Source organism: Falco naumanni, chromosome 1, assembly GCF_017639655.2.
Source record: "Falco naumanni isolate bFalNau1 chromosome 1, bFalNau1.pat, whole genome shotgun sequence".
Taxonomy (NCBI): domain Eukaryota; kingdom Metazoa; phylum Chordata; class Aves; order Falconiformes; family Falconidae; genus Falco; species Falco naumanni.
In genome coordinates, this window is record NC_054054.1 from 122,958,041 (window position 1) to 122,981,629 (window position 23,589).

The 23,589-nt window shown below is 43.0% G+C and overlaps 1 protein-coding gene and 2 long non-coding RNA genes across 4 annotated transcripts in view; 2 read left to right on the forward strand and 1 right to left on the reverse strand.

The window, feature by feature from the left end:
- Positions 1-10: 10 nt before the first annotated feature.
- Positions 11-10,060, forward strand: LOC121082491. Its single transcript, XR_005826041.1, has 2 exons — positions 11-8,686; positions 8,791-10,060. It is a non-coding gene; the product is annotated as an uncharacterized LOC121082491 (long non-coding RNA).
- Positions 5,215-23,589, reverse strand: part of ERN1 (endoplasmic reticulum to nucleus signaling 1) — a 42,222-nt gene continuing 23,847 nt past the window's right edge. Inside the window, exons 6-22 of one of the 2 annotated variants that reach the window (XM_040581925.1) lie at positions 23,056-23,178; positions 22,152-22,253; positions 21,385-21,646; positions 20,679-20,757; positions 19,748-19,910; positions 18,343-18,461; positions 17,812-18,003; positions 16,958-17,213; positions 16,116-16,206; positions 15,570-15,759; positions 14,928-15,027; positions 14,292-14,491; positions 13,902-14,049; positions 13,340-13,467; positions 12,116-12,239; positions 11,814-11,881; positions 5,215-11,608 (exon numbers count right to left, since the gene is read on the reverse strand). In XM_040581925.1, the coding sequence (XP_040437859.1) occupies positions 11,402-11,608; positions 11,814-11,881; positions 12,116-12,239; positions 13,340-13,467; positions 13,902-14,049; positions 14,292-14,491; positions 14,928-15,027; positions 15,570-15,759; positions 16,116-16,206; positions 16,958-17,213; positions 17,812-18,003; positions 18,343-18,461; positions 19,748-19,910; positions 20,679-20,757; positions 21,385-21,646; positions 22,152-22,253; positions 23,056-23,178 (2,552 nt within the window). In that variant the 3' untranslated portion in view covers positions 5,215-11,401. The remainder of the gene's footprint in view (positions 11,609-11,813; positions 11,882-12,115; positions 12,240-13,339; positions 13,468-13,901; positions 14,050-14,291; positions 14,492-14,927; positions 15,028-15,569; positions 15,760-16,115; positions 16,207-16,957; positions 17,214-17,811; positions 18,004-18,342; positions 18,462-19,747; positions 19,911-20,678; positions 20,758-21,384; positions 21,647-22,151; positions 22,254-23,055; positions 23,179-23,589) is intronic. The other variant, XM_040581926.1, reaches the window with a different exon arrangement.
- Positions 14,985-19,772, forward strand: LOC121082492. Its single transcript, XR_005826042.1, has 3 exons — positions 14,985-15,094; positions 15,637-15,880; positions 18,633-19,772. It is a non-coding gene; the product is annotated as an uncharacterized LOC121082492 (long non-coding RNA).

Here is a 23,589-nt window from a genome sequence, read left to right on the forward strand (position 1 = left end):
GGCAAGTGGGATTTATTTTATTCATTCTGGGGGCTTTCACAGCTTTATGGCTGTTGGATATTTATGTCCCCAAACTTGCAGCAAGTTTGGTGAAGGCCCCTAAATTTATTTTAATTTAGGTTTTTTATTCTCTTTTGGTAGATGGGCTCTATATTAATATTTATCTTTTTATTGTTGTTGTGTTTTTAAGAGTCTTAGGGGGAGGGAACATGTTTTAAGATGTTTGTGTACCTTTTCTCTTAACGGAGCAAGTTTCCTTCAAGGCTGCTCAGGTAGTCCTTGGTCACACTGCCCCCTCCCCCTCTCCCTGCATTGCATTTGTGCTGTATTTGTTTTTAGTAATGTGACTTTGTGTAGTTTCTGAACTAGTGACGTGTAAATATCAGTTACTAATGTTTCCTCTTCTGGGGAGGTGTATTGAAGTACTTAAAATATGTTGGCTTTAACTAGTAAAGTGACATTTATAGTCACAAAACTGTGTAGCCTAAACTATAGAGTAGTTTCCTGGGAGGAGGTTGAGAGATTATTACTGCTGCATATGTGAGCTGCACCACAACAAATATTAATGTAGAGCCCTATGAAGAAATAGAGATTCAAGTTGGTGAAGTAGAATAGAAGAATGAGAAACCACAGCTGCAGATCTTTGTGGTTTGTCAGGTTCAGGGAAAACTTTTTCATCAGTGACTCAAATACACCGAACGACAATATTTTGGCTGTTGCAACAATATTGAAAGTAACGGCACTTTTTTGAAACTTTGTGGAATTCTGTCACATGTTCAAAATTTGCTTAGGTATATGCTTATCTGAAGTTCCTTCTTTCACACAGTGACTAGAAAAAATTCCACCCTTTGTAAAGAGAAATGAGCTGTAGCGTTGCTGCTCACTTTGTTGCAGATACATTGGGTTTGAATGCTTGAGGTTGCTTACACTGCAGCTTTCAGAAGAACAGGTTTTGTCCCAGGAGGTCTTGCAGCCTATCAGCAGTGAAAGAGAAAATTAACAAATGTTGGAGGTTGGGATTTATAGCTTTTTACAATTTTTGAGATCTTTTTAAGATTTGTGGGTTTTAATGAGCATAGACTCTGTTTCATTTCTTCAAGATTTTACTAAATAATGACTCCCATATGGTTTCCAGTAGCTTTAATTAAAGGAAAGAGTTGTAATTCTGAAATTAGTTACGAGAGTGGATTTCACATTCCTGTTGTACCCTTCTTTGTTTGTACTCTGCCCTTTGCATTTTTCCCCTAAAAGGCCCCCCCCCCCCCCCAGATAGTCTAGTCTGACTGGAAAATTGACGTGTCCTATGTTAACTGTTTCAAAATGATTACTCAGCATGGTGTTGCTTTTCTAATTCTCATTGTGGTGCTGCCCATTGTAACAGTGAAGATGAGAACAACACTTCAAGGTATACTACTGCAACCAATATTTACTGTTCCACATACTTAGTCTATAGGAGCGTTTGGCTTGGTTCTTGCTACCTTAGACATCCTAGAGAAGTCGTGTAACCAAAAATGATATGCAGTATGGGTATGGCTTGTACTTCTTGCTTTAAGTATCTGAATCTCTTAGACTCAAAGTGAAAAATAGGCAAATTTTGACTGCCTGGTATTGAGCTTTGTTATCTGTTTCATTTAAGACCGATGCAGCACTAGGCAGTTTATATCCAGCTACTAATACTCTGTAATCAAGCACACAAGGCTACAGTTCAGATACGTATGCTGTCTTGTGTCCAGTGGAGTACCCTACTTAGATCCACACTCGGGTTCTGTCTTACAAATTGATACCCATTTTGATTTCAGAGAAATTGCTTTGATCTCTTCTTGTTGAAGATAACTGGATTTGACATGCTCATGGAAAAAATGTCTCCAAAATTCAGTTCCTGTTTTCACTGTGTCATTGTTCAAGCTCTGTGTACTAATACTTCGGAGCAAATGAACAGTTTGTGATTCGGCATGTTTTGTGAGCAAAACAGCATTTCTCAGCACCATATTGCTGTAGGGTTTTGTTTTTTTTTTTTTTTTTGGAAGCTGCTCTTAGACAATTCCAAGAAGATTAATTTCACACTATTTCTGAAAGATGCATTTGACATTAAGACAATCCTGGAGGGTGTTACTGTGTGAATTAAAGGGGGTTTTCCCTCTGGGTTTTCCTGCTACACCCTAAATACTACTAGTACTCTGACGGGTAGTTCATACATCCTTCGCTTCCATCCTTTTACATTCCTGTCCTTTCTGTAAGTCTTTAAAGGACTGGACAGGACAGGTCTTTTTTGTTCCCTCTTTGGAAGGCAGTAGCTTTAGCAGGCTACATTCATGTTACTGTGATATGTTACCACAGACTAATGTTTGTCCTTACAAGTAATGATGTGCATTTTTCTTCTGTTTTGTCCTTGAAGATACACATTCACGTGCTGCTCTTTCTGGTCACAAGGATGGCATAATGGCTTTATGTTCTTTTTTTGCTGGGAGTATTTCCTCAGCTATTAGACCAGTTGGCCTGTTATCTCTTTAAAACAACCTGTAAAACTTTCGTCTGGTGCAAATCATTCATATTTTGCTCTTTTTGTGAAGTTCTGTTAGTGGTGGTTTTGTCCCTGCCTCCTCGTGTGGATCTAAGGTGGATAGTTTTTTTACTATAGTTTACATTTACGCTGCAAAGGAGATCTCTTTAGAGAGACTGAGTGAGTTTTTACTGACGCTCCGATATTGCAGCAGTCTGTCTGTCACAGTCGTACATCTCGCTGTTTGTGGAATTTCTTTTCTAATGATGTTAGTATTTTAGTGACATGACTTTATAGATATTAATGGAAGTAGGTATTGGGGAGTTTGGTTTTTTTAAGCTTAAGTAGAGGTACATGCCTTTTCTTTTTTAAAGGGCAAGAATAACTGATACTCTGCTAAACTGGGTGAATTTGCACCCACTGTTTTTAACAAGAGAAGTGAAAGGGGGATGTGGCAAATAAAGTACATACCACGCATGAAGTTTTTGGCTTGCTTTAGAATTGTGTGATGAGATCACGTTTCCTGTGCCTTGCCTAATACAGGTTGTAGCCCTTAAATACTCTGAGGAATAGGCTGGTTACCTGCAGAAGAATTTATTATTTTTTTTTTAAGTGCATGTACTTGCAATTAAAGTAATCAGACCAATGAAATAATGGTAGTGACTGGGTTCTATAACAATGCAGCTATTGGTGACTACCATGTTTTCCTGTAATAGTTGGGGGTGGGTAAATACTAGTTGAGAATTAAGAGAAATTTTGAGGCAGCTGTTGGAGGGCTCAGGATAGAATTGAAGTGACTCTGAAGTGTAACGTATATAGCAAACTTTTTGAAGTTCTGAAAAAAGCTGAGTGTTTTCTTCCACACTCTAAAAACAGCAGCTTTATGCAGCCTCTTGATTGTCAGAGCACAGATTCTCATGAAGACTGTCAGAAGAAAATACAGTTTGAGTACAGTGTTTGTAGATTCTGTTGTATAGTGAATGCATTTTTAGTTTTGTCTTGTGAAGGTCTCTTTGAGGGAGCCAGGCCCAAGCTAGAAGCTTGTTGCTTTTTTGGACAGCCACATCCCGCCTTGAACCACAGGGTGCAGGATGTTACCCTCAGTCACGTGTTCTTAGCATCCTGGTGAGTCAGTGCTGCCTGACTGAGGGCGGGTGTTCGTACACCTGTTCGCTGCTGTGAATAGTGAGGGCTTCTGAGCAAGTGTGCAACAGCTTGTTTTATTTTTACGAGCTTTCTTGCAGGAGGAACGATCGGCAGCACTGCTCTTTTAATGCTGGGGGGTTTAACATCTCCATAAATACTGTCACGAGCTTGGTTTTTTTCTTAGGGATTGAAAGAAGTTGAAAAGTTTTGAGAAAATAGTAGAATTTTGATGCCAGTATGATCTTAAATAAAGAGATGAAGGCACAGCTCTTGAGAGCTTGAAAGCTTCCTTAAAAATTCTCATGTAGCAGTTAAAGCATATATCTCTGTTAGCTGGCTGCCTTAGACCAGAGTCAGCTTCTGACATCTCAAGTTTTATTTCTTAAATTTTGTCTAAGTCTTAACGATGTCCCTAGGTGCTATTCATAAAGAGTGCGTGTACAGAATTTTAACTTCTGCTGCCCTTAGTAGCCAACCTATAAATGGTTTCTGCTAGCAGCAATTTTGAGTTACTAGAAATCACTGCTATACAATGAGAGGAAGCTATTTCACTGTCTCCCAACTTAGGGCATTACATAATGCTTTGAGATGAAGGTGTCATGCAGAGCTTCTCTTTTTTTTTTTTTTTTTTTTTTTTCTCTTTCTTTTTTGGTCAAGTTATTTGCATATGTTACTTGCACTGAATTCTTCAGCTTCTTTCCCATAAATTTTCATGGAAGAAAATACATTCTACTCTTTCATTTGTAAAGTCTAGAGTAAGAAAACACACTTAATGAGACTGTTTAATGAAGGAACCTGGCAATGTAAGTATTGTAATTTCCTTTATGTTTGTGGTAGACGGCAGGATTACCTTGTTAAACTTCTGGCTTATGTATGAAAAATACCAGAAAATAAGAGCAAATTGAAAGTAGTTTTATAGTTGCCTTTACTTCATATGCTTTTCTTAAGCAACAAATTGCAGTAATTGAAGTTTGGCAGCTTTATTAATGAAAAACTAGATTATGGGTTAAACTACTTGGTTTAATACAATTTGTGTTTCTGTTAACTAGCAGCAGAATTTCAGCATTTGCTACTTACTGGTAGAGAAGAAAAATTCCACAGCACTGCCAGTACAGGTTAGTTTAATCTGTAAGTACCTGATGTTCCTATTTGAAATAATTTGTTCAAATGATACCACTTAAATACATGAGGGGAATTCTGGTCTCTGAAATGTGAATGTATCTGTTATCTACTACTGTTTTCAGTAGTGAGTGAACGTCTAGATTTTTTTTTTAAGATCTGTAATGGTTTTAACTACAATTATGGGTAGGTAATATCTGCAAGCACTTCTAAGGAAAATTTAATATGGAACCTTAACAAATTGCCATCAGTTACTGAAAAGTGTGAAGATCTGAAGTTGAAGTAACTTCTTCAGTAACATGCCTATTATAAAGAGGCTGTTTTATCAGTGAACCAATTATAGGATATTATATTTGTTGTGTTGGGGAATAAGCATTTCTGTTTGTAAGAATCCGTAGCAGTAATGTAATCTTTCTTTTGATTTTCTTTAGCTATTGCTAATTACTTTCTCCTACCAACAGATCTTTATTTTGTTAGGCCTGTAAGCCAGGACCTTGTTCTTCTTCTGCTTTTTTTTTTTTTTTTTTTTTTTTTTTCCTCCTTAGCCCATTTCAGTACTTCAGAGGCTGCCTACAAATGTGGTTTTGCCCAGCTGTTTTACTGTACTCCAGAGTTACTGCTCTGCCTCTGTTCTTTTTTCTTATGCTGTATTCCATATGCCTGGAAATTTTGGCACTTTGTTTTACAGAATATTTTAGACTTTAAAAGAAAATAAAAGGGGGATTCTTTCTGATTGGATAAAACATGCAACCTTCTCAAGAATAGCAGCATATGTTTATTTTTTTTTTTTAAGCTTTGTGTACCTCATCTCGACATTATCAGCACAGGAGATGAAAACTTTCTGTGCAGCAGCAGGTAGCGTAGTTTCCCAGCTGGATGAGCTGTAAAGCACTGTGCTTAGCTCGGCTCTGCAGGGCACGTTATCACATGGTCAATTTGAGGGGCTGACGACATCATTGGGGGGGGGAGGTAATTACACAGAGGCTGGGTGCTGGGAAGGTCACACCAGTGTGGTGGCTGAACAGACACTTAAGTTTTGCCAGCTCATCTGAATGGTCTAGAGTAGTTTTGTGAGTGACTTGACGCTTCCAGCAGTATTGCTTGTTTTAGAATTTTGAAATCTTCTGCGACATGGCAGAATTCATTGTACTAACAGAAAAGTTCCCACGGGATTGTATCTTTCCAGGTTTTAGAATAGTTAAGCTTGAAGCCCATCTCCTGGCATCTTCTCTACATCAGTTCTCAGTCATTCACTTAATATTTCTTTGTATGCAAAACTACCTACATGCAGATTTTTGAATAACGTTCCGTAGGTGTTTCTCCCTAGAATTAAAAAAAAAACAAACAGGAAAGTTGTGTAACAAAATTTGTAACTTTTGCCTGTATTTCCTAAATCTTAATGGCAGATGTGCATGAATAACAGGGATACCTTGCTGTGGGGCCATTATCCTATTAACGGAATGTGTGCATCTTCTTTTAGCTTCTGTGGTTCGCCCTAGTTGGTACTTGATGCAGCGCTCAGTAGTAAGTTGGAATGAGCAACTGGTTGCTTCTGGCTGCTCAGTTACTTTGTGAAGTCTTAGTTTTGACAGGGGTTTGGTGCTGACCCGCACTACCTGTACACCAGCTTGGCTACCAGTGCGGATAAATAAAGGGTAGTGGTGGTTTCTAGTGTCTTATGAACAAAAGGTTTATTTGTCCAGGATAGGTGAACTCTGGTAGAACATCATCTCTTTCTGAAACTTTTTTTATGGCAATTAATTACGGTACTTTTAATTCTACCAGAATTTTATTTTCTTTTGAGACAAGACCAAAATAACACTGGGAATGGGAGCTTTCAGAACCATGTGAGCAGTCTGAAGTTGTAGCTCAACTTCTGATACACGGTTGCAGCAGCGGTCCAGCAGCCCTCCTTCCCGGTTTGGTACGCTATGTATGGAACAGTGAGTCGTTTCACACTAGTTCCATAGACTTCTGCTTAATGACCAGATCACCTCTTCACAGCTTCCGGTCACTGTGCAACAAACCCAGACTCCAAACTGGTTTTAGAACCTTCTTAAAAGTACCTTAAAGCACGTGACTGAGTTATGTCCCCTCTCGGTAGCAGTACAGCCACAGAAGTTAGTGTGTCGTGAAGGTTTTTGCTGTAACTTGATACTGCTTTTGTGGAAGTATTATGGAAGGGATGAGACCATTGATCTTTTTTAAAAGACAGGTGGCAAAATACTGATGTTGAATTTAATTCAAGAAAGTGAGACTGGTAAGTATGTGCATCACTTTAATGCATGCAAATAATAGCAACTAGCTTAATTTTATAGCATTTGATTTACAAAGAAGATATAAAGACAGTACGGAGCTGACATCATTTGCACCCATTGGGAGCCTTCTGTGAACTGTGTGCTTCAGGAATGGTCACCGCACATTTATACGGCTGTAATGTGTGACTGCCGCTCTGTAACAGCCTCTGATTAAAGAGAAGTGAACCACTGATTCTGTGTATTTTTTCTCTTCTTGAGGACCTATTTAAATTATTATTGCAATGAATGTTAACTGTTGCAAAGTGCGTGTAAGTGTGAAGTCCATCTTCACTCATGTTTGGGTTTGAGTAAGTTTGTGCTAGCTCTCGGGTTACATAAACTACAAACCTCACTTGTGTGTTGTGTGAGCTGTAGCTGGAGACGAGCAAATGAATCCTGACTTCTTAACCTGTAACTTCCTTTTGCTGCTCATCTGCTGTCCTGCTGCTGAACTGACTACACAAAAAATTTGACTAAGTTGGAAGATAAGCTGGAATAGTCGGAGTATGGAGGGAAAATGTCTGACAATTTCATGAAAGCTGGTAGAGCGAGCATGCTGTTGAGTGGTCTGTTCTGAACTGTTTTAAAGCAGAATGCTGGAGAGATGCGTGTCCTTGCAACTCCTGTCTGCAGGCCGAGAATGGATTACTGTGCTGGGCCACTTGGTCTCACTGTTTACGCATAGATTGATTTCTAAAAGGTGGTAAAAGGAAGATAAATCCATTATTTTAATGCTGCACTACCTGGAACAACTCATGCTGGTTTGAATTGGATGTGTGTACTGAAGAGGAACTTGACACGAAGTAGAGGACGCTTTAGGAGGCTCCTGCTTTGCGTGACCTCTTCACTGGAGTTTGTCCTCTGGCCCTTTTGGCTCTAGGGAAAGCGGAGGGGGCACTTGAGAAGTGGGACCGCTTGGTCCTCAGCGGGAGCTGGGGCAGTTGTGTGTTGCCTGGCCACTTAAGGCACTCCCGAGTTTGATTTATTGGACTCTGGTGAATTGGAGTATGGGTCAAGAGTAAAGAGCAGTGCTGCGCGTTCTGCCTTGTACAGCTTGGGACCCCTAGTGCTGGGCTGGAGGCTTAGGCGTTTTCTCTAAATCTTGGTCTTTCTGCAAGGCATGGAGGAAGGATTGTGTTTATAATACCCTGATGAGATAGAGTTTGGATCCAAGCCTGTTTCCTAAGAGCTAGAAATGGGAGGTTTTGGAAAGCAGGAGCCCTTCTCTAGCCCTCGGAGGCAAGAGGGGGAGTGCAGCGGTGCAGGGTTGGGGTCGCTGGCTGCAGTATCGAGCCAGTTCTTGGCAGGCAGGAAGGAAACGAAGGTGCAGGATTGGTCTCTTGGCCCAGTGGTCTGGCTTAATTTTTCACCGTGTTAACAGTTTCTTTTTGAAAAGAAGGTGTGCTTTTGAATTTGAGTAGTTGATACAAAGTGTTAACGCAGTCAGTGCTTTCTTTTAGCTCCTGTGCATTTCCACAAGTGTGTAAAGCCGCCTGTGGTCTGCTTAACCCCTTGGCATTCCTTAACCCTGGTGCAGTCTGCCAGCCGGGATTCCCCAAGCACAAGGTGCAGCCCTCCGGGAGTGTTTTGCCGTTGTCCCCCAGGCTGAAGGCCAGGGAAGGAGGTGAGTGTTGCTGGGCCAGCTGTGGCAGTTGGGGCTGGAGGGAATAACCTGTGGTGCCGTCCTGTCTGTTCTGGGTTCACAGCGCCTTGCAATTCCTTCTACAGTTTTTGGCTGTGCCCACATCTTGGCTGAAGCTGGAAAGGCAAATCATACCTTGCTACTGTTAGCTTCAGGTAGGGTAATTAAGCTTGTATAGAAATGGTAATTCTTCATAAAGGTTGTTAAGGTAAAATTTTAAGCTGTATGGCAGGTTTTTGAGAAATTTTGGTGACCATATCAGTGTCAATGTGAAACTCTTAAGAGTAACATCCAGCTTTATGACAAGAGGCATCATGATAGGATGGCTGCAGATACAGCACCGAGACAGACCCCTTTGTGTGTTTCACATCTCAGTAAGTCAGGTTAGCCAGAGCTGTTGAGCTGCAGGTATATGCAGTAGAGATGAGTCCTGTACAGTGTGGACATTCCCTGGATATTGCTGTAAAAACAGTGGAATTGTTTGGGCTATGAAATCATAAGTGTTTACAAGTCTTCTAACTGCTCCCATCTCTGCACCCCTCCGCAGCTCGTTCTGTCCAGTGTGGTTTGTGGTACTTCCTTACACAGGGAAGCGGTGAGTGCTGTACCCCTGGAGACTGCTGGTTGCCAATCCTGATGCTTTGCAAAGGCAGCTTAACAATTACTTCCTTTCCCTCTGTGCTTCTGTACCGAGTATGGGCTTGCCGTTGATGGGCAGCTTTTCCTGCGTGGCAAAGTACACTACAGCCGGCGTAGTGTTAATGTTTTCAGTTCACTTCAACTTTCTGTTGCTGTCTCAGAACAGTAAGAGCAGCGTGTGCCCATTCTAGCCAGTTCCAGCTTCGTGCCCTGCAGCTGTACTCACCGAGGCTCCCGGGCCTCTGGGGGGCTCAGCACTCACCCCCAAACAGTGTGTCCTGCCTCAGCGCCATCCTGCCCTGCCTGGCAAGAGTCCAGCAGGCCTGAGCAAGCCCCTGCCTGCCAGATGCCGGGGGGGCGGGAGGTGCTGCTGCAGCTGTGCTGCCCCTGCTCACCGTCCGGTATGGCAGCACTCCAGCATATTCCCAGGCACGCATCACCACTGGAAGGTATGGAAATACTTTTTTTTAAATCTGAGTACAAGTCTTTATTTAGTAGATTTATAAAACAACTTTACATGAGAAGTACAAAAATATGAAATAGGCTTTGAATCTTCTTAGCTAAAACTACTGTTACTACTATTTTTTTTTTTCAAGCTTTAGAAACAACTTGCACAGTTGGCATCTTAGGTAAATTGCTCTCAGACATTTTAAGACTAGGAAAAAAAAAAAAAAGGTTCTGTAAAGTAGCTCCAGAAAAGTAGCTGTATGTACCCGATCATACAATCACCATCAATAATTTATTAATTAGTTTTAAGACACAATGGCACAGACAGCTTCCCACGCTGTAATCTCTCCTTTAATGAGTGCCATTGAAAGGTGCAGTATCACTTTCCTCTTCTAGTTGTTACAATATCATTAACTATAAACACAAAACTGATTAAGAATGATTTGGCATGCTTTATACTTGTACCACTTGGATTTAATACCACTTTGTATTAAAAATTAAATAAATATAAATACGTTAAATAAATATATTGTATAAGAACCCCTCACTTTAAATATTAGAATTCAGCATTTCTTCATCCTGCACACACTTAATGCTTTGTCACAGCTTTAGGGCCAATGATAAGCAATACTGCGTCTTCGAAACCGCAGGCGAGCCTGGACCCAGGTAGCAACCCCTACCCACAGAAAGGGGGCGGTTCTTTTACTGCTTTATCGCACCCCTTAAAACCGCTGCCCCCGACTGCACTGCTCTGGGCAGCTCCTCTGTTTCCTGGGCAGCTCCTTTTCCCCCAGGACTCTCCTCACCTCTGGCTCTGCAGCTGCTGCCCCCTGTAAGGAAGCGAGGGACGCGGGACACTCGCAGTAACTGACACCGGTGCCTTTCTCTGCAGTTCCTGGTGTAGATCTAGTCTTCACACTGATTTCAGTCAAGGACTGTCACGCTCTTCTGTGAATACTGGTTGATAGTTAAAAAAGGAGGTTTATTTTCAAAGTAGGTAAACCTTTACCTGATTTTTCAAGTCCATATTCATTAGAACCTCACTGTATCTGCTGAAGTCTGAGACACTAATTTTCCAGGGTAGTATTGATGCAACAAATTGACTCTAGGGGTTTTTTGATAATCATGAAGTGATTTCCTTTACAATCACTGTGGTGTGCCTAATGCATAATGTGGCAGTAGTGCAATGGCAGGTTCTCATGATTTTGCTACAACTAAAAGGCTCCGTTTGCAGTTCCCAGTCCCTAGTAATTATATGATTTCAATCGCTGTATTTTGATTCTCTGTAGTAAATAAAACACATCAGTTATAAAATCACATACAGTACAGGGATATTGGGTGACAGTTATATCCAGCTTTTACTCTCCATTTTCACCGTCTTGGAGTAACTCCATCATCAGGGTTCGTTGCTTTGCTGAAGTTACCGCTCACTCCGTCGGCTCCTACAATCTCCCGATCCGGTGCAGGCAGAGGTACAAGGCACTTTTTGGAAGCTTGGCTTCTTCAAAGAGAGAATTCAGCTCTTTGATCCCACTTTTCCCTGCTAAAGGTAGGCCTGTTTCACAGCCCTGTGCGTGGAATGTTTGTCCCAGAGAAGTTCCATCCCTCTCCTCAAACAGCGTCTCCTGCCAGGCTCCGCTCTGCAGCGTCCTGATGATAGTAATGCTGGAACAGCCTTTCTCGGCAGCAGATGCGCATAGCGCTGTAGGTGTGCAGGAGCAGGCGAGGGAAACGAGCTGTGAAGTAACGTACAAAATCATCCGGGATGGAGCCCAGCGTCTCCTGCACCTCGGGAGGCAGTTCTCTGTAGTGGTGCTTCTGTAAAGGGAAAAATTGGGGAAAGCTCAGTCAGGGGCCATGTGTTCAAGGAGCCTCTTTTAAAGAGCGCTGCCTTGCTCGTGGACAGAGTAACCTCGGGTCAGTCTGTCCTGAAGGAGCTCGGTCCCCGGACAGACACAGACGAGGAACAGCAGATGGAGGCAGAACCCCAGCGTGCACGTTGCTGGCGGAAGGCAGCCTTTACCTTATTTCTCATTGCCCTCAGAAGATCCCGTACTGAGCCTCCTTTATAGGACCTGAATTTTCGGAGGTCTGCAAAAGAGATTACAAGATTTTTTTGTGTTTCGATGCAGTTTCAGTTGCTGGCCTCAAAATAGGCACGCAGTATGTGTGTCAATGCAGAATACTTCGATTGGAAGAAAAGACTTTGCTGACAAGTGAAGGTCACGTACCAACGCTGAGGCAGCGTTAGCCTTACTGTCCTGTCCCAGCAAACTGGGAACAGCATGTGAGTCCTTTCCCCGCCGATAAAATCCTGTCCGTTACCTGTCTGAAGAGGAACAGTGATGTGCTCCCTCCAGTCCATCTTCACCACCTCTCTCCCGCCTCTTTCTAATTGCTTGACTATTGGACCATCTAAGGATTCCTTCTCTATCCGGTCACTAACATCCTGGAAGAGACAGTCAGGTTAATTTCTAGTTTTAGTTCCATGCTCTTCCCAACAATTGAAGATTGCTGCTTCTGGCTCATTACAGATAACGGAGTTGATTCTGCTTCACTCCGTGACAAAGTGCCGTACACTGGCTTGTGCTTGGGACCAGGATCGAGAAGCCTGAGACAGCGAGTTCTTTCACCATCTTCCAAAGCCTTTTACCCCAGAGCAGAAGGTACGGCTGGGAAGAACGTCAGCCCCTCGGCCAGTTCCCACCCCAACCAGGACTAAGTGCAGATACTCACTACCGGGGGCTGCCCACCCTGTTCCTGCCAAAGCTGCCTGGCAACACAGATCATTTCAGTTGGAAAAGACCTTTGAGATTATAGAGTCCAACCGTGAACCCACACTGCCAAGGCCACCATGGAACCATGTCCCTAAGCACCACATCTATGCGCTTTCTGAACGCCTCCAGGGGTGGTGACCCCACTGCCTCCCTGGGCGGCCTGCGCCACTGCTTGGCCACCCTTCCAGGGAAGGAATTTGGGCTCAGCTGTCCAGCCAGCTTTTGACCCAGCGTAGAGGACACCCACCCAAGCCCTGAGCAGCCAGGTTCTTCAGGGAATGCTGTGGGAGATGGTAGCAAAGGCTTTGCTAAGGTCCAGGTAGACACCACGCCCAGCTTTTCCCTCATCTGCTCAGTGGGTCAAGCTGGTCCTAGAAGGAGACTGGGCTCATCAAGCAGGACCTGCCACTGGCTGGGCCTGATCCCCTGGCTGTCCTGCATGTGCCATGCGATGACACTCAGGGTGACCAGCTCCATCACCTCCCCCGGCACCCTTTGGGAACATGTTCTCCTACTGTAGCTGCTCGATACTTCCTCACTCCACTTTATAACATCACATTCTAGCCCTCCTACGAACTATCTTCTAGAAGACTTAAATATTTGTTACGAGGTACCACCTAGGTGCTACAAACTTGGCTTTTTCATTCCTTGCAATAAGGTCATGGGTTCTATCACCTCAAACACCCACACAGCTAGGAGAGACTGAATTCAGGATTTGAAGAATGGCTACAGGAGTTCTTAGAACTGAAAGGACAAGAAAAGGTCAACACACCTGAAAAAACTGGAGCTGTTTTTCTAAACTCCAAAAGAATGGGTGTTTTAGCACACAGCTGGCAGACGGACGTTTCTGAGGGTCCATGTTTATCATCTGCTCTATTAAATCACGAGCAACTATGTCTTCTGCAAAGAAAAGGGTGATAATTCTTAGGCTGTAGGGAGATGTAACGTTCTGTACTGCAGAAAATAGTGTTCTTCCTCCAGCAGTCCTGAACACTACCCTGCTAGCTCAAGTGCCCACCTAGAAGACACGCTGGACCACCCACAGTCAGTCAGTGGTGCTGAACGAGTGTGATTATGAAGGTCAAAGCTCAGCTCTGTCCTACATGAAATAACTGTACAGTCAAGCTCGCAGGGTTCCGAACCGCGTACCCCAGAGACGCTTTGGGGCACTAACTCTTTAGGAGCGTTACTTCAGGAGTACAGAGTGCGGCTTTCACCACTGCCAGGTTGGGCATCGCTGTGGGCCACAGTTCCATCACGGCCGTCGGCATTTTAACACCCGTGGAAAGCTCACTGAACTCTGTAGCGCTTTACATTTCCCGAGCTTTTCTTACCATGCCTCCCTGCATTTAAAGACTCCAGGCTGTATGCACCCAGCAGAATGTTGGCTTGCCGCTGCAGAGATTTGCCAAAGGGATGGCTGCCTTCAGATACCACATAATAAAAGACACAGCCAGCTGAAAAGATGTCCACGGTATATGTCTGCAAATAAACAACCTTTAATAGCAATAACACATTTTTTCCCCCTGAAGACTTTGATCATCACAGGGTAGTTTATTTTGCATTTAAGAGCAGAAAAAAACTTTTCAGCATATTCAGCTGCAAGCCAGCATGAATGCCCAGGTACTAAGTACTGTGTGTCTTAAAAGTCTGACTGCAACTACGTGCCACCCAGGGGTTGCGCTGCCTTCGCCGGGGAGCCTGGTGGAAGGGTGCAGACTTACGGGGTTCTCTTTGCAGTCTTCACTCAGCATCTCTGGGGCGATCCACCCTTCAGTGCCTGGCACGCCCGACCGGCGGCTGAAGCTGTGCCTGCCCACTGCCAGCTTCTTGCACAGTCCAAAGTCTGAAATCATAGCTTTGACCTTCCCATGGGCGTTAGGCATCGAGATGAGGATGTTATGGGGCTTCAGGTCCCTGTGGACTATTAGAAACGCCCATTTATCCACTCCAGCCCAACCCAACAATACTTGTACATTTTTAATACATTTGCATTGCAAATCTGTCAGAAGGCTGAACCACCGTTCATTAAACCAACGTCCTAACCTCAAACTAGCGTCCTTCATAGAGGCTCATCACATCACCACTAGTCAACATGGTTTACATGCCTTCCATCCAAAAAGCAGCACCCTGAATAAATGGTAACGACTAGCCTGACTACTCCGGTGCAGCGGAGTGCTCGAGGGACAAGGCCGGTGTCAGAGGACAGGCACCACTGCTGCCAGCACTAGGTGGAGCTTCCACAACTCCCTCTGGGACTGATTAAACAAGCTCCCAGCACCAGGAGGGTTTCTCTTCTTTTTTTCAGTTAAGAAAATGCACCGCTGTCTATCCCATACCGACACAATAGCCATTCTTACCAATACTGAGGGAGTGCAGGTAAGCAAGACCAGATGTCGTCTGTTGCAGGAGAGTGATGGGTTGTAAGCCGTGGTGACTGAAGGCCTTCTGCTCAACGTACTGCGAATTACAAGAAAAACAGAAGATTCAGCCACAACATTGCTTATCATCACCCTCTGCATAAACAGTAAGTCTACCCCCTTCACCACCACCCCTCCGCGCCAAAAAAAAAAAAGATTAGACTGGGTAAATCGTGCCAGCTGGTAACACACATGAGCCTTTTGGGCTTTGGTTGAAGCTCATGGTCTCTAAAACATCACTCAGAGCTGGAATTCTACATGGCACTGTGCTCCAGAGGCAAGAGTAGAGGGTCTCCAACATTCAGATAGGTGGGACGGGGAGGATGAATAGAAGGGAGCCCTTCACAAGAAGGAAAAAAAGGGATGACAGCTTCTGTCCGTAGATAGTAGAGGGTCAGGGATGTCCTTCTAAAGGTCTGAAAACAACCCTGTTGCAGGAACATGTAATTGTCACAGAGGTGACGGGGGAGTAACTAGAACATCTCCTGCAGCAGGCACTTCAGCAACATAAGCTAAAGGAAATGCAAGGCTTCCAGGGAGAAGACTTCCACAGGTTCTGTAGGTTTGCAAGTGCCCCATCACCTCCTGTAAAGTGGCAGCACACAGCTCGATGGCTATGTACTGAAACTGCCGGTCCTTCTCTGTGCAGAAGTAGCGGATCACATTAGGGTGTTCATCTGACTCTCGCAGCAGCTGTACTTCACGGTCTGCAAAGCTGAAGCACTCGGGAAGAATTCTTTTCACTGCGACATCACGGTTGTCAAATGTGCCCCTACAGACGGGAAGGAAAATCACATCAGCCTTTTACGCTCTGCAGACAGACTGTAGAGAGCGAGTGACAACAGAAGACATTTTACAGAGGTGTATTAAAGCATTTCTCATGCTGGAAACAGGTATGTTTGGTCATTAAACATTTCTAAGGGAAGTGAAGTAGCTTTTGCTAGTGGAGAAATGTGGAATTAGTGGAAAATGTTCCAGACACAAAACACTTTTGAAAAAGTTTCAATTCTGTTCATATTGGATACCTGGGTAACTTTATAATAAAGAAAGAAAGAAAGAAAGAAATACTGAATGCAAATAAGACATTCATTGGTCTGTTAAATGCTGAATGCACATATTGTCTTCTACCTGTAAACAATTGTCCCTTCAGCTCCATGTCCCAATACATCTTTTGGGTTAAATGAAATCTTGCCAACCGTCACCTTGTTCGCATCTTCATCTGAATGAAAAACAAGAAGGGCTGGTTTAGGGGGGGTCCAGTCGGCCCTTCACAGCTGCACATCCTGCTGGGCCACATGCAGAAGTCTTTTTGCTCATGTTTAAAACAACAACACATGGTCAAACCTTCTGATCATCTCCATTAGGTACTCACACGGTGTAGGCAAGTACCCTCTGGTGACCAAGTGATGCAACGTACAGAGTCAAACACATTCTGGACACCACGCCGGAGCTCGGGTCCGGAAAGATCACGTCTCCAGCCAGTGTAAGAGACTAGCAGTTCTCAACACACAAACTCTTTCTAGAAAGTTTTGTAGATGTTGAATTTAGGAAATGGTGCCTGCCTGTTACAGAAGTGGGTTTACTAGCAGTTCCCCTGCACAGCCTTTGGAAGGACAAGAGTGCACAGGAAGATCAGGCGGGAAGCGCTGCATAGCCCTTATTTCTTGATTCCAGTTAATCATAACACATATTTTTATTGAAATGATCCTCTCCCTAGAATGGCTACAGGTTATAAGATTATACCGCCACGGACCGCAGTTAGGAACTGGGTGTTTCCCTAAAGCAGATCAATCACCCTGCTCAAAGTCAGGGCTTGGCACACCCGCACCGTGTTCTGCAAATGGTCAGGCTAAATGACAATGATGGTCCTTCTCAGCCTTCTGCTCCGGGATGTATCATCAATAAGTATTTTAATTGTTGTGCTGTATCGTCACACAGACTCACAATAAAAGACACTGGATCAACTTTACCTCCTTCCTCCTGCTCAGTGGAGAGGCAGCTCCCAGCGTCAGATGTGGAGATGCTGGAATACGCAGAATGGTTTGATGCTCTGGGGGACATGTTTGGGGTGCTGGCAGCAGAGCTCTCTGTCCGCCCACAGGAGGCATCCAAAAAATCTGCTTCGGGAGGGAGATCACTGGGAGCACGGAAGGGCAGCTTCTGTTGCTGCAGGAGCTGTATCTTCTCTTCCAGCTGATGCTGCCTCTGTTGCTGCTGGTGTACGCTCTGTGAGAAAGGACCACAGTTCCGTAAGTGGGGCAAGGACCTCACAGTCCTGTCACAAAAGGGAACCCTCTAGCTACGGGGGTAGCCGCACCCAAAAGGTGGGAGGAAAACTCTCTTGTTACGACACTACTGGCCAAGTAGGCTGGGGAGCTTTCCCTCACACGCTTTCCATTTCATCCTGAACTTCCACCGCAAAGCTGAGACACCCCACTGGATGGTTAAGATGGCCAAAGCTAACTGTTACTAGGTGTCGCTAAAGGCTTGATCCAAAAGCTGGAAACCTGACAGTGGTTCAGGCGAGGAAGAGAGGAGTGAAGCCAACAGTATTAAGATCGTGTCTGTGAAAAGAGTAACACATACAAAAACCAGAATGGGTGGGATGAGAAAAAATACCTCTGGAGCTGGCACATATGCCCAGAGAAATCACTGCTATGTCAGATTTGTAGCCTTTGCTACAAAAAGCAGCCGACTGCACACCTCTGAGGAGGGGAAAAACCCTGTAGTACACTACTTTCTACCTCCTGTATCATTTCTTGGGCTGCAAAATGTTACTGACTCTCCCCAAAGTGAAAAGCACATCAAGCTAAGTCAGCATTACCATTGGGTAAGTGATGATAAAAGCCACCCAGCCCACAAGCAGGAAGGTGCTGAGGATGATCGTGGCCATGTCTTTCAACATGGAGTCCACAGGAGCCTCGGGCCGGGTGATGGGCTGAGCAGGTTTCTCCTCAATATCCTTCAGAACAGCAGGTGGCACTTCTGCTGAAGAACCTTCAACGATTTCAATAACCTAAGATGCAAAGAAAGCTGTGTTAGCTCAATATCTTCAGGGGTAATGGAGCACTTATGCACTAGCCTTTCTGCTAAATAATTTTTAATAACCTCTAACCCTACCAAAGTCAAAGAAAGCTTTGCAAGTGGGGGAAAAGAAAAAAAGCAGCTGAAAGCCCTAATTCTGAAATAAGGAACGACACATCATCATACCAGTGATTCTGCATGCAAACTACACAAAAATCTGACACAACAAATGTGAAGCAATTCCATGTAGCTTTCCTTCTGAGTCATTCCCAAACTTCTACTCCTTTCTATTCTTTCATCATCCAGTAAGATGATTATTCACATCACAGACCTCTTCAATAGTGGCTTTGTCAGAGTCAGCTGGAATCACGTTTTCAGGCCTCTTAGGTAAGTTGCTTGGGAATTTCTCCAGGATCTTTGTAGGAGCAGATAGTGGTGTTTCATGGTGCCCTTTAAATAGAACACATTTGTTGAAATAAAACATTGTCCCTTTTTAGGAAAGACACCCTTGATTTCAGCATCTTTGCAGAAGAGTGTATATAAAGTTGATTTACAAAGGCTTGAGAACATCACAGAGCAAAAGCTCAAATAAAAACGATTTTTCCCTCTGTCCTCCTCAAGCAGTCACAGGTATAATGATCGGAATCCTGAAGAACACCACGTTCAAGCACTGGCTGCAGATTTGGTTCCTGGCCATCAGGGGAACACACATTATGCCTCCTAGCTCGCTATGTGGCCTTGAGGTGAAGACCACATTGTAGACATGAAATGGTTCTGAAGGGAATGGCTTGTGCTGCACAAGAAGGAAGCAAGAATCTATCCAGCACTCAGGTACTTGGCATGCTCTTCACACTCCTTTGGCTCGTGCTAGCCAACAAAGTGAGAAGAGGGAGATGCTACTGTGCTGCCAGCTTTGGCAGTTGGAGGGCACAGAGCAAGACTCCCGCTCAGGTGTACAGCAGGAAAGAAAAAAAAAAAAGAGGCAAAAACTTGAGGGCACAGGTTGTTCAGCTCGGAGGGTTGCAGAGAAATATCAACTGTTTCAAGGGAGCTGCCTGACATACTGGAAGAGCAGGATGGTATTAACAAGGAAGGGGATCCCTGGCATAGAAAGGTGGCAGTTAAAAGAAGCTGAAAGTTACACACCACCCCTGCCACAGAGATCCTATGGTATACATCACTTCATTAGAAACTTGCATCACTTACAACTGAACAGCTACTCGGTTTTGAAGCAAAATTGCAAATGCCTTGAAAAGTCAATTCCAGAGTTTGGGGATTTGGGACACACAGGACAGGCTGACACTCAGCCTCTATGCCTTAGGCCTCCGTTCATGAAAAGGGCAAAATGTGATTGTCTGATCCATGATAAGAATGAAAGTAACATTATGCACAATAACAAAAGTCCAAAGGAACCAGAATATAGTATTTACAATAAATAATAAGTTACCTATACCCCTCCCTGAAGGAGGGGGGTAAATAAACAACTTTCCACATACTGAGCTAAGCGCTCTTCATTCTATGCACTGAATAGGGCAGGGGCCTTGAGAAAAACAGCACGCATATATGTAAAGACATTCATTCATACGGAAAAGAGGACAAATTAGAAACGATTACTAGAATTCAGTAATTACTGCCTGAGTTTAGGCAGTGATTGTGACTGATTTACAGCAGCTGAACAGCAGCTCTGCAGTGTAGATGAGCACCACATCCCGCCCCAACGGCCGGCACTCGGGTACCTATTAAAAGCCAGTCGTTCCAGTAGTTGAGTTTGTTCTTTTCCTTCAGTCCACTTGAAAACTTCACATCCGTACTGGGGGTGATAACACACTCGCCATTGTCTTCAATTGTGACGCCTTCTGTTTTCGGACCCTCTAGTAAGGGTATGGCACTGCCACGGGGCTAGAGACAGAGAGTAACGTTACCATTAAGGAAGCGCTGTGCCCCTATAATATTTAAATAGGCAACTAAATAAAAAAAACAAGTCAGAATTGGTGGGCAAGCAAAAATTTCTGGCAGCAAAGTCACTGTAAAGGAAACACTGCCGTTACGCCCTCAGCAACTGCTCCAGCAGCCTTGGACATTAGACCTTCTCAGTTACGTGTTGCCTAGGAGATGAGATTACTCTCTCTTTTTTCTGAAAAGTTAAACAGGATCTTTATTTCCTACCCAGGCAGCCACAGCAAAACAAACCCATGATGCAGTTTCCTATCTATGGGGAGTTACTTTGATGAACAAACCAGCAATCTTAACATTAACCACAATGCACCAACGATACCACGTAGCAACCTCAGGTCCACTTCTGCTAAGCTTGCCTGGCACAATTCCTGATGAGCTAGTTACTCTGCAGCATTTGAAATGATTCCTAATTACGGTCATGCATTCTAAGGCTTACTGTTATATGGTTTTATGAAATATTTAATTTGCTACGCATTTCTTGATAGCAATCTGCAATTTAAAACGAAATTTCTGTAGGTGCACAGTCTTCAGTGTTTTATTCTGTTTTAACCGGATCCCTTTGCTACTTACTACAGCATAATTGTCTTTTTTCATATATTTTAATGTATGTTTCCATTTCAACTTTTTTTTTTTTTTAAGCCCAGGACAGTACTAATTCTGTAAAGGCACTTTTCAGCAGGCGTCATCCAGCTCTTGCAGCTCCCAACTTACCACAACAGTTACTCCTTCATGCACCATTGATGGCGATGCGTACAAACTTGTGGAGTATTTCCCTACATACAGAGTTGGTCTGGAAAAAAACCAGTAAGTGTCAGAAAGCAGACAAATGGATGTTTTGCCATCTTAGCTAAAACCTTGGCAACACAATCCTGTAGAACTAATGTATGAGTTTCTCAAATCATCTATATTTATATCCTGAAAAGCCTGGATCTGTAAAATTGTTTTAAGTACTGCTGTATTATGAAGCCATTCTTCCTCATTATGAAAGCATTATTTAGTTGATTATTCACATCAGAATTACTCATTTGACAGAACTCATGGTCTATTTCTGCATTATTCACTAACTGGTATTTGCCAAAATGCTACGCACATTTTTATAACGTGAAATGCTTCACATTACAAAAACCAATTACATTCCACATTGTAAGAAATTATTAAACGCAGAGCATCTGATTAAAGTTATGAATATACATTTCCTAAGTTTACAGTAGGTGGGGTTTTTTTGGTCTCTGACTTTAGACAGTAAGAGATCAAATACGATGCAAATAATGGCTGGAGAACTAGAGCTGCTTTCATGTATTCTTTTCACCACCTTGAAATTTGTAGAAAAATCCGTAACTGAATGTATATAAATGAGGTTTTCACGACAAAGTTCTGTCAAATAGACAGTGAGAACAACAGGAATATTCATGCTCACGTCAGTTTGCTCTTGGTCTCTGTTTCCTTCGGGAAAGGGTATTTCCACTTGGTAATGTGTCCAACCTCCCCAGACATGAATGTCAAGTACCGCAGAGTTTCTATCCCCACATTAGTGTGCATAACTTTCCGTAATCCTTCACGTTGCCAGATGTAAAAGGCTACCACAGGAGAAGCGTAGTTCTGAATCCACAGTACGTCCCCAGACTCACTGTCCACCGTCACCACCAGCCCATCTCCATTAGACACAAAGTGGGACATCTCTGCAATACACAAACACACAGGAGATTATCTGGATTGCTGCAGATGGGCAATTTTAGTAATACATGTTAACAGTTCAAGCCTTATGTTAATTGTGGAGTCCATTACACCTTAAATTGCAAAAGAATTGCTGATCAGCAAATCAGTTGTCGGAATTAGGTTAATAGAGGTTCAGTTGCAATGCAATAGCTTTTTCTAAGTGTGCACCACAGTTTAGGTTCAACTCCTCTCCTGCTATTTTCCACTAAATTTTAACGAGTCGTATCTTCAAGCATTGTCTTCATAGATTCAGTTTACCTGAAGCTACCTAGAAGGCTGTAGATTTTACAGCATGTGAAGGATAAAAGCCGGCAGATGCCTATCAACTGCACAAAACTCAGACAGGACAGCTTGATCTATTAATTACAGAAAAAGTCAGAATATTTTTGCCTGTATGCAAACCTCACAGCTGATATATATATGGAGAAGGGGAAGAACAACAACAAAAGACAGCAGTTAAATTCTTACTGTATTTTATGTCTTCATCAGGCAGAGTAGCTGCGTAATCAAAATAGGTGGCATTCCACCGCAGCTCCTTCTTCTTGGTGTCATACATTGTGATAGTGTACTCTGTTAAAAAATATACAGTCTGTGAAGCAAAAAAACCTATGAGAGAATAGAATCAATCATCTCAAATCTGAGACACTCTTCAAAACACCACACACACCACTTGCTGCTCTCCGCATTTCAGTTTCCCAACACTCCTGATAAATACATATTTCACAGCTGTTAAAGATAATATCCAATCCACTCACATAGTGATCTGCAGGAATCTCAGGACAAGGTTTTTACTGCACAGCTGCTTCTGACGTACTTTTGTTTTACTTACAAGTTTCCAAACCCTGTATTCTAAAATTCAGTATACCGTGTCCTGTAACTGAACTATCACATTAAAAGAACACATGGATATAGGGGTTAAAGAACAAGTCTGACACTTACTCCTTTCTACTAGTCAACAGCTACATGGTGTTGGTTTAATTTTACCAGTTATTTAGAATACTGCATTTGTGATTTCAGTGGATATGCTATATCTCCATTTTCTTTAAACACTCTTTATAAAAGCTGTATGTTACAGGGCAAACTTGGGTTCACAGCTGCTGCTGGAATGCCCTGTTACACGGCATATAAATGCCACTTACTCACCAAGAACAATAAGGGACGATGCCTACTGCCAAAGTTTTAAAAAATCAGTATCTTTCTGCTGTTATAGTTTGTCTCTGTACAGTCCAAAATTATAATGTGCAGAAGTTTTTCGTAAGAAGGCAACTTGAAAACCTGAACTGATCACAAGGTCATTTGTTAAGAGCCTAAACTTGAAAAACAAGGATGACAACAAATTTTCTTCTAAGCTGCAGAAAAAAAAGCATATGACCTGTTCTCCCAAGATACAGGAGGGATGCTGACAGGCAAAGACTTTCTGCAAATGAGGAAGTCAAGGTCTGCTGTTTCTCCCCAGTCATGAGGTCAATCACGTACCAAATATCCTGCTTTTTACCTGGAATCACAATTTCAGCCACGTTACCATTCAGCTGGAAAAACTGCACTTCCATCAAGCTTTTCAGTCTTCTTTTTTCTTTAGTAAGCTCATGAACTTAGAATGAATACAGCATTTTTAATAAAACAATTTCTCAGTCAGGCTTAATTTCATATTTTAGCACTACTGGCCAATCCCAAATATTGACAAGAAAAACAAAATACAATATTTATCGATGTGAAAAAATAATTTTCTAAAAATCTAATGAAGTTCTGAGTATAGAAGATCCTGTCAGCCCGCAGCAAAGGAGACTGAACTGCTAATGCTGAAGGACAGTAGGTAGAAAAAAAAATTATGAGGGTCCACACATTTCAAATTGATTTCAAGGACTATAATTCTAATATCCTATTCAAGACTCCAGGAACTATGACC